At 38.0% G+C, this 10,772-nt stretch overlaps 2 protein-coding genes across 2 annotated transcripts; both read right to left on the bottom strand.

Moving 5' to 3' along the window:
• Positions 1 to 5,064, bottom strand: RO3G_12087 (uncharacterized protein; the record flags this gene model as incomplete). Its single annotated transcript, XM_067666671.1, has 2 exons — positions 1 to 3,266; positions 3,426 to 5,064. 2 exons carry the CDS (start codon positions 5,062 to 5,064, stop codon positions 1 to 3), a joined length of 4,905 nt encoding a protein of 1,634 aa, XP_067522772.1.
• A 5,061-nt stretch (positions 5,065 to 10,125) lies between these two features.
• RO3G_12086 (uncharacterized protein) lies at positions 10,126 to 10,484 on the bottom strand (the record flags this gene model as incomplete). The annotated part of the gene is made up of 2 exons (XM_067666670.1): positions 10,126 to 10,315; positions 10,456 to 10,484. 2 exons carry the CDS (start codon positions 10,482 to 10,484, stop codon positions 10,126 to 10,128), a joined length of 219 nt encoding a protein of 72 aa, XP_067522771.1.
• Positions 10,485 to 10,772: the final 288 nt, after the last annotated feature.

Here is a 10,772-nt window from a genome sequence, read left to right as displayed (position 1 = left end):
TTAACGTCTTGATCTCTTGCTTCTACTGTGATGATCACGAGTAGGAACGGTACGTTTGGGTAATCTTGCTTTCTTTGAGACAGCAGTATTATTACCTGCTTGACGACGAGCCCAATATGTTTCAATTGAAGATCGATCATCAAAACTAGAAGTAGGTTCCCAAGTGTAATCCATAGGATCATCGTATCCTTTCCAATGAACAAGGTACTGGTAATTACCTGGAGTTCCTTTGTGTTGTATAATTGCTTGAATCTCATAATGTTGGTCATCGATTGATTCTGCACTTTTATTGCTGGGTAATGCAATAAGTTTTAAGTGTGAGGTTGGTACATCTCTTGATAAGAGGTTATTTTGTTTGTCAACTAATATGTAACTGCCATTAGTTGTCATTCCACTTATATAAAAAGGACCTTCGTAATACGGATCAGTTTTGTTTTCCTTATTCACATTTTTAATCATGACTTCACTATGGAGTGGGAATGGTGTGTGAACGATTTTGTTTGTTTTCATAAAATATGCATTGTCTACATCCTGAGTTTCCTTAATGCGTTTAGCAAGAGCAGGGATAACGACTTCAGTAGCATATTTAAGTCTGTTTTCTATTGCTTTAGAATCTACAGCTTCACTTCTAAGAGTGGGTTTAATATGAGAATAATCTTTCATATCATTTGGTACTTTATTGAAGATTACTGTATATGGTCTACTCTTATGAAGTCTGGAATATTTCAGATTCATAGCATATTGGGTTGCAGGTACATATAGATCCCAATCTTCTTTTCTTCCTTGTAACTGTTTAACAATAGTCTTTTTAGCAATTCCTACAAATGCTTCATTGACTGAGTTACCAAGGGGATTAAAAGGGTTAGACACTCTCTTATCGATACCACTGTTATTAATAAGTTCAGTGACGATGGTAGCAGTAAACTCTTTTCCGTTATCACTAGCAATGACCTTAGGCCAGCCGAAAGTACAGAAGATATCAACAAGCTGTTTGGCAATAGTAAGAGCTTGTTTATCAGGAATGGCTTTCAAGATAGTAAAGCGAGAAAATAAATCAACCATGACAAGAAGGAAATTATTTCCGCTCGTAGATGTTATATTAAAAGTGCCGAGGTCCATAACCCAATGATCTAGAGGTCCGTCAGGTAGGATACTTCTAGGGGGATGATAACCTGTTTTGGCAATATTAAACATTTTACATTCGTGACACTTGGATATGACATCCTGAATATCTTGACGTAAATTAGTCCAATGGAGTTTATCACCATGAATGGTTTGTTCTATGGCTTTAATTCCATAATGGCCTAATAAGTGAGCCTTTAATATTATATCTTTTCTTTCCTCAGGAGGAGGTGTGATATAATCTTCATATTGCAAAGCGCGATGCAATAAGGGTTTTGATGATGATGATGATGTTGCAGAAGTGACTGCATATGTTTGTGTTTCATAACTTTTAGATTTTTCTTTAAAAGTTGGTTTTCTTTTTTCTTTTTCTTTACCACGGATACTGTAGATGGCAACATTGTTGACATTGTTACCCCCCTCCAGTTTATTGTCATCTGGGAATAAACGACTAAGTGCGTCTGGGATAATATTCTTAATGCCAGGACAATGAACAATATCAAAGGAATATTCGAAAATTGTTTCAAACCAAACAAGCATGGCAGCATTTGGAACAACTTGCTTCTTGATGTAAATCAAGGCTTTGTGATCAGTTGTCAAGGTAAAATGACGGTTATATAACCATTTATTATATCTCTCAAACATGAATACAATCGCTAACAACTCTCGTTTGTTTGTATGATAACGACGTTCGGTAGGAGAAAGAGATCTTGCAGCAAAGGCGTTATATTGAATGACTTGGTCGATGACTTGATAAACGACACCGCCGATACCATAAGCACTAGCATCTGTTGCGACGTAGAATGGGTACTTAAGGTTAGGAATGTGAATAACTGGGGCATTCACCAAGGCATCCTTAATGTTACGAAAACTGCATTCATGGGTTTCATTCCAAATTCCTTTTAAAGAATTAAGAGATCGTAACCGGTCAAGTGGAGCAGTCAAGCGAGAAAACATAGGTAAACTATTACGGAAATAGTTTGCAAATCCAAGAAAACTCATGACTTGTCTACCAGTTTTAGGTGTGGGCCAAGAATGTATATTTGTCAGTTTACGTTGATCAGGGATTAGAGAACCATTGTTACCAATAGTCCATCCAAGAATGTTTACACAACTTTGTGCAAAATGTGTCTTTTCAACATTAATAATTAAGTTTGCAGCAGTAAGACGTTTCAACACTTCACGGACATACTCAATATGTTGATTCATGTCACCAGAGCTGAAGACACATAGATCATCAATATAGAGTGCAGTGTAGGGAAGATCTGCGAACAAATTTGTAAGAACACGCTGTACAATGTTACCGGTACTTGTCAAGCCAAAAGGACAATGACGAAATTGATACTGCATACCAGTGAATGGATGAGTAAATGCGGTTTTAGGTCTATCAGATTCTTGGATAAGAAAACGATGAAAGCATGCTCGTATGTCGAAAGTAGTAAATATAGTAGCAGAACCCATACGTTGATGAAGATCACTGATTAGAGGTAAAGGCATTCTATCAACATTCTTCACGAGTTGGTTAAGCATACGTGGATCAATAACTGCTCTTTTCTTAGTGTATAATCCGTTAACATCCTTTTTTCCAACAAGAAAAATAGGGTTGTTGAAGCGAGTATTGGAAGGAGCAGGTTCAATGACACAATCATCCAACCAAGTTTGAATTTGGTCTTCCATGATTTTTCTGTTAGCAATAGCAATATCGGGTTGTCTTCGATAAGCAAAGGCATTGGGTTCAGTATCAAGAGTAATGATAGCACCAGGTAAATTACAATGAGAAGACATGGGGATACTCGTATTAGCATCTAACAAAGGTTGAATAGTGCTCATCAATTGCTGTCTTTCCTGTTTAGTGCCAACAGGAGTTTCATTTGGCTTATAGTCATCAGGGTTAACTGGATCAGGTATTTTAGGAATATTAGAATTTAACCAAGAAGTGGCTAATCCTGTTAAACCTATTCTTAGTTTAGGCAAAATGTCAAGTCCTAAACAAATGGGGACATCACTGCTAAAATCAAACACTTCAAATTCATATGGCAAACGGATTTGGTTATAATAAACAGTAAGATTTATTATGCCTAACCGGCTTACAATACTTGAACTATTATGTCCTAACTTGATCGATCCTGGATTAGGTGTTGGAACTAAACCAAGCGACGAACAGAACGAAGGAGACACACACGAAAAAGTTGAACCGGTATCAATCATGGCCCATGTTTTGATGTGCTCTACAATAATAGGAACATAAAGCGTATTAGTGTTTGAAGGCGCTTTAGAAAAGATGTGATGTGTAATGTACTTACAGGCCTGAGCAGCTTCAGCCACAGTAAGGGCTTCTGCAACATCAATGTCCATATCATCCGACGAATCGGGAACAGAGACAACGGGACCAGCAGCATCAGTCTTACGACCGGAAGAAGCATCACTACTACTTGTAGTAGGAGTGGCAGAAGAACCAACAGAGGCAGAAACATCGTTACCAGAAGAGGCAACGGAAGACAAGGAAGAAGCAGGGGATCGACTCATTCCGCGAAACAAATGAGAAGGCCCAGCAAGATCAGAGTCGTCAGCCGAAGAGCCAGTTGAGCGACCCTTTCCTTTGCATCGATGACCAGGACGCCAGTTGTCAGCACCACAAGAGCGGCACGGACGTCCCAAACCGGAAGGTTGGTTTCTTGGATTCCACTGAGAGGCAGCAGAACCAGAGGAGACATCAACTTGGGTAGAACCCGAAGAAGGAGAAAGAGAGGAAGATTTCTTCATAGCACGACATTCATCGTTGCTATGGGTGGTGGTCTTATGGAAGCTGCAATACTTCCTAGAAGCCTTTGGATAAGGTGCAGCACGAACAGCAGAACCAGAGACAAAAGCAGAGGATTTCTTCCGACCAGAAGAAGAGGAGTCATTGACCATGGAGGGGCCAGCAGAAGTGTGAGAAGCGTTAGCAACTCTACGTACTTTGTACAATGAATGGTACAAAGTCTTGGCCAACTTGACAACGTAGTCGACCGATTCTTTTTGCGCATCCGTACAATTGGCTAAGGACACGATCACCTTCTTGTAAATGTCGGCCTGAAGACCGATCAGAAAGCAACGAGTCAAGACACAGCGATCTTGGATCTGTGCCAAGCGACGGAGGTTGTTGAAACGTTCAACGTATTGGTCAACAGTCTCAGCAGCAGTCATGGAGATGCGTAACAACTCCGTTGTAGACGTGGCCTTTTCTTCAGCCGAACCAACACCATAATGGCCAGTAAAAGCCTTTTTGAACTGACTCCACGTATGGACATCCTCCTTTTCTTGATATTCATCAAGCCAAGTACGTTGACTAGACGACAAGCAGGGAGGGAGAAGACGAAGCCAGTGCTGATCAAGATCAAGACCATGTGCGAACATCACGTCCTGAAACTTTTTTAAGCAGTGCTTAACATCCACAGAGACAGGGGCAGATGGGTCAAAGACCGCACCCTTCCACTGCATGAGGGGTAGGTTTGGAGGTACAACATTCAAGGCTGCAGGGGCAACCTGAGGTGCACCAGTCCAAGCGGTAGGAACAGCATGGGTCATAGCTCGTTGGAGGAGATATCTAGTATGAACTAGTCTCTCTAGGTCCTTGGAGCAGGCTTCGTACTTGGCGCGCACCATGCTATCTTCCTCTGACTCAGGGGTCGTGGAAAGAAGACGAACAGACAAGTTAAGGATAACTTGGGTGGCACCGATGATGGTGGAATCCAACTCCTCAATAGAAGAGTGGATGGATGGAGCTGCGATTCTAGGCTCAAAAGAACCAGAAGAAACTGCGGACGTGGTCATTCCAGAGGACTGTGCCTCTGAAGATAAGGTAGATACATCTGACATACGACGGGCGTTATCAGGATAAGTTTTATCATTACTACTGGAAGAACCAGCAGCAGCAGAGTTAAAGTCATTTGAGTTTGACATAGTGGTAAGGTAGGTAGTAATAAAAAGAGGGTTGTTTTTAAAAATAAAGTCAATAAAGAATTCACAAAAAAAAATGTTTTGCCAAATATGAAATAGAAGACAAAAACTACAAAAAGACGATAGTTGTGAAACTAAAGATTATATATGACTTTATTAATAAAAATATTGAGGGTATTTATACTTTTTGAATGTCTGGGTCTTTACCGCTATTTCAATTGATCGGTTAAAAGAATGATATGGAATATAAGGAAGGATAGTGGATAATCAATAGCCGCTGTCTACTTGACGAATCAAGGGACAATGAAGTAATTAAACTATTGATCTAATGATAATTATAGAATAGGATTGAACTGCCGTTGTTGTAATCAGGTTCCGATATAGTCTTTTAGAACGCTGGTAGGACAACAGGGCAAGATTGGCTATTGCAGAATTCTCACGTTTATTAATAGAGATCTGGTTAGACTATAATTCTGTAGTATCCAAGTTTATCCATGAATGTTCACTTTATTAGTTGTGTGGATACAACAATGTTGAAGAAGGTCACTTGGCCTTTTCCGATAGTGATCATCACCATCAAAGCCCTATACGTTGGTCTTGGTTTCATTAAAATAAACGATTTGTTGTCAGTCAACCATTGCCCAATCCTGATGCTCCTTGTTCCATTTTAGCTGATACTACGTATGCACTTTTGTCTGAAATGGCTCCTTTTTTTCTATCAGAAAATGGAACTCCATTGATTTCAGTACGTTAATTTCTGACTGGTATGAGATATCATAGCCAAATCCAACCAGCTCCCGGTACACCTCTTTAGAAGCCTTTAGAACCCCTTCCATGACTTTTCTTTTGATTAACCGCTTCGTCACTTTGGAGACTACTGTAGGTCCACCACCTGTGCTCACTGTCCTACTTGAAAACAACGTTATAAAGTATCTACTAACAGTTGATTCATGTAATCCAGCCTCCTTAGCAATATCATATTTTGATGTGGATTCGGTTAATGTCTGTTTGAGATCGTTTACTTTCTCCTTTGACAGTCATTTATGCATACGATTGACGAGAGGGTAAAAAAGAGAAATAATTTAAACAAGGGAATATAAAATTTAAAATAAAGGAATTGTAAGCACTCTTAAATACAGATAGCATTCTAATCACGTCAAAAGAGAGAAAAATTGTGATGGCAACCGGTTGGTTCATATTAAAATTCATTATGTCAAACATATGTAAACAAGTAAAAAATACCGGATGTTTAAAATACTACCTTTAGCAGTATCAAATTCCACCAATAACCATTGCCCACATCCGAAAATTAACGAATAAATTCCCTTCCTATTGTGGCACAAACAGTCAAAGTTTGAGATAGTTTGGTGCAGTACCCATGGACAACCAGCTGTAAAACCTGAATTTTGCAATTCCTTGCAGCAGTTTTTTGACCTACTGTATCTTTTGCTTTAGCCGTAAAAAGGAATCCAATATGATCCTAAATAATATGTTGACATAACTTGGAATCATTTATAACATTATTCCCAACACAGATCAATAAAAGACTTTGATTAGATTTTTATATTAAGCTTTATTCATATTAACTTCACATAGTCAAATAAGATGACATGATTGTAATATACAGTAGCGGACAAAACTGGTGCACATAAATTTTTTTCAGCTTTTAGCTACCATTACTTGCTCATGGTCATTGCAATAGCTATGAAACTATATTAGAAGGAAGATATGCTAGCCATTGTAATTTACGTGTATTCCTAGCATGACATTGTTAAAACTGAGCGAGGAACATGCTTTTTATTTATAAAATTTTATATTTTCTAAAAACCGCAAAAGTGTCTAAAATCTAAGACTTTGTATAATCATCTCATCTCTTGATATCATCGAATATTCTTCTTGGCATATGCTAGTAGTATACGTGTATATCACGTTCAGTAAAAGAGCCCAACTCTTTAACTATTCTTTTCCAAAGATAATCTACCCTTTTTGGTCTAGTGTCGTATCGTCATAGCTTTGCCTTCAATTGCCACCAGACATGCTTAAGAAGGCTTAAGCCGGGATTAGTGGTAACTAACGCCTTAGCACAGAAGCCCTGTTATCAAATATTGAATTTGTGGCATGTCTTGGCTTGTGCTTTGTGTCATTGTCATGCTGAAACGAGAGATTACGATATTTTAGACCATTATACCCTAGGCTTTTGTGGTATGTAGTAAGCGAAATACATGTGTATACCTATGACTTTATTACAGCATCGTATACTTGACACAAATATCTTGGTCCTCAATATCTAATACAGCCTTAAAATGTAACAGAGCCACCAACATGCTTCATTGTTTGATCACCGTAAAAAGATCGCTAAGGTTGCTTGACTTGCTTTCAATATTAGTGTATACTATCTGCACTCATAACATTCATGTTTTTTTCATTGCTAAAGATGATGGACTTCCAGCCCTCTATAGTATGCGATGGTTTGTCGTGATACCACTTTCATCGCTTTTTCTGGCTTATACAGCTAATGAAAATCTTCGATTCCTTAGTTCCAGACTCAAAATCTAGCTTCCTATAGTGCCTTCTGACTGACAGTTTGCTAATACTGTATCCTAAGGACCTCAAAAAGAGCTGAGCATCAGAAGCTGTGCGTAAAGGTCCTTGTCGAAACTTTAGGCGGATGATTGCATTAGTTATTTTGCTGACTACGATCGGTCGACTACCACGGTCACAAGCCTTGATGTTCTTTTCTTCCTTTCTTATCCTGTTGATTGTCCATTTGGAGATTCTTGCTACCCTAAAAAGATCCGCTGCCGTACGAACTAAGTGTATTCGAAATCTCAGAGTTTTGTTTTTACAGTTGCTTATTTTCTTAAGCATATAAGGCAAGTACTTTGCCATGGTGAATAGGATGAAAACAAAAGGGAGAATTCAATGGGAAATACAAAATAAGCATGGATTTATGTATCTTTCAAGAGCTACTAAAGCTCACTAATATACTGTGAAATCTGAAAGCAAACGGGAGAGATATGAGGAAAATTGAAGGAAGGCTACACAAGTACTATATTTTTGGCGAAAATGGAAATATTCAAAAAATCACTAAAAATGATCTTATCCCTGAGGGATGTCCGACACAGTTCCCGTTTGCATATCATAATGTATCTTTTAGACTGCCTTTCAGATGGTATATGCCACAAAAGTCGCAGACATATGGCGGAGATGCAATACTGATTTTCATTTTTGTGCACCAGTTTTGTCCGCTACAGTAGTTTATTGATGATATGAGCATGTTGAATAAGGAATGACAATTACTTACTGGATCATCATTAAGTCATGTAAACCTTTATCCTAACTGAGATATTATTATTAGCCGTAATACCCAATCACGGAACTAGAGGATTTTATATTCATCCGTACCGTCTCCTTAAATAGTCCTACATCCAGAGTGATCTGAAACCATCCCAATAGCATAATTGACAGTACAAGCTAGGAACAGGCTAAACTAATGATTAGAAATAGTAATCATCTATTCTGTCAAATTGATCATAAATCTGTCCTAATTCTTTATCCGTATCATGTCTATAAATACTCTCATTTTTTACATGTAGAATCTAATATATTCAATCATAGTTATCTTAACTTAATAAAGAGATACCAAGTTCTAACAGTATTTCTTTATCTTTGTTGTTATACTACTTTTACCTAAACCCCCTATCCTAAGCATCGACGAATATTAGCAGCATTGACGTAATTTAACTACAGTTACATAGAGAAATTTATTTTATGCTAAGCTGTGGCCTGAATTGACGTCATACACTAGTCATGTATAGCATGATTTGCCATAGACTAATATAGTACATTTACAGTAGGTCACAAAACTGCTGCAAGGAATTGCAAAATTCAGGTTTTACAGCTGGTTGTCCATGGGTACTGCACCAAACTATCTCAAACCTTGACTGTTTGTGCCACAATAGGAAGGGAATTTATTCGTCGATTATCGGATATGGGTAATGGTTATTGGTGGAATTTAAGATCGCTAAAGGTAGTATTATGAACATCCGACATTTTTTACTTGTTCACATATGTTTTAAATGACGAATTTTAATACGACCCAACCGGTTGCTATCATAATTTTTCACATTCTTGACATGATTAGAATGATGCCAGTATATAAAAGCGCTTACAATTCCTTTATTTTAAATTTTATATTCCCTTATTTAAATTATTTCTCTTTTTTACCCTATCGTCAATCGCATGCCTAAACGGCTGTCAGAGGAGAAAATAAACGATCACAAACAGGCATTAACCGCATCCACATCAATGTATGATATTTCCAAGGAGCCTGGATTACATTAATCAACTGTTAGTAGATACTCTAGACGGCTGTTTTCAAGTAGGACAGTAAACACAGGTGGTAGACCTACAGTAGTCTCCAAAGTGACGAAGCGGTTAATCAAAAGAAAAGTCATGGAATGGGTTCTAAAGGCTTCTAAAGAGGTGTACCGGGAGCTGGTTGGATTTGGCTATGATATCTCATACCAGTCAGAAATTAACGTACTGAAATCAATGGAGTTCCATTTTCTGATAGAAAAAAAGAAGCCATTTCAGACAAAAACGCATACGTAGCATCAGCTAAAATGGAATAAGGAGCATCAGGATTAGGCAATGAGTGACTGACAGCAAACAGTGTACTTTAATGAGACCAAGCTCAGCGTATAGGGCTTTGATGATGCTGATCACTATTGGAAACGGCCAAGTGACCTTTTTCAACATCATGACCTGCATTTTGTAATCCAGCATGAAGCTAGCAAATTGATGTCCTGGTGTTGTATAACCTCTGAAGGACCAGGATATGCTTGCTAAATTTACGATGGAAACTTGAACTCGGGTGTTTACCAGCATATTTTGAACACTACGCTTCGTGATACTATGAAGTACTACAATTTCGACTGGTCCAACATTTAGTTTTAGCATGATAATAACACAAAGCACAAGGCATAATCTACAATAGCCTAGTTATGTAGTCACCAAGAGAGCTATGTTAACTATTGGCCAGCTTAGATCCCCGACTTAAATTCAATCGAGCACGTAGGACATCAATTGAAGTTGAAATTCAACTATTACGAATATAGAGCAAAGAACATGGATGTGTTTTGGGAACGAGTTGATGAAATATGAAATGACTTCCATAAAGATCTTTGCCAAGGACATGTAGATAACATTCCGGAAAGAACTCAAGAGATTATTAATAGAAAAGTAGGACCAACTAAATATTAATAAATAAGTTCATTCCGTTCAAATTTTCATTTTTTCAAATTTTCAAATTGCGCGCCTCATACTTCCTTCAATACTTATCCAATAGGGCATAAACTCTTTCGGATTTTTCAAGACATGTAGAAGATTTACTATGTGGGAACAGAGGCAGTTTGTGCCATTGTAACAGGATGTGCGCTACAAAAACCAAGAAAAATGGATTCCTTGCAGCAGTTTTGTGACCTACTGTACGTGCTCGGTTTTTGCTTGAATGAAAAAGGCCTAACATTAGATCAAAGAAAAGTTGCAAATGTGCTAGACTGGCCGGATGATGTAAAGAATTCAAAAGAATTAAGTCATCGTCTTGGTGTTATGAACTACTTTAGAGATCATATCCCAAATATATTGCAATTGACTGCACCATTAAACCAATTGAGAAATCATTCAAATTTGAAAGCAGTTTGGACTAA

The sequence above is a fragment of the Rhizopus delemar genome, genomic scaffold, assembly GCF_000149305.1.
Source record: "Rhizopus delemar RA 99-880 supercont3.10 genomic scaffold, whole genome shotgun sequence".
Lineage (NCBI taxonomy): Eukaryota > Fungi > Mucoromycota > Mucoromycetes > Mucorales > Rhizopodaceae > Rhizopus > Rhizopus delemar.
The sequence above is the reverse complement of the archived record's forward strand: the minus strand, read 5'-3'. Positions and strand labels throughout refer to the sequence as shown.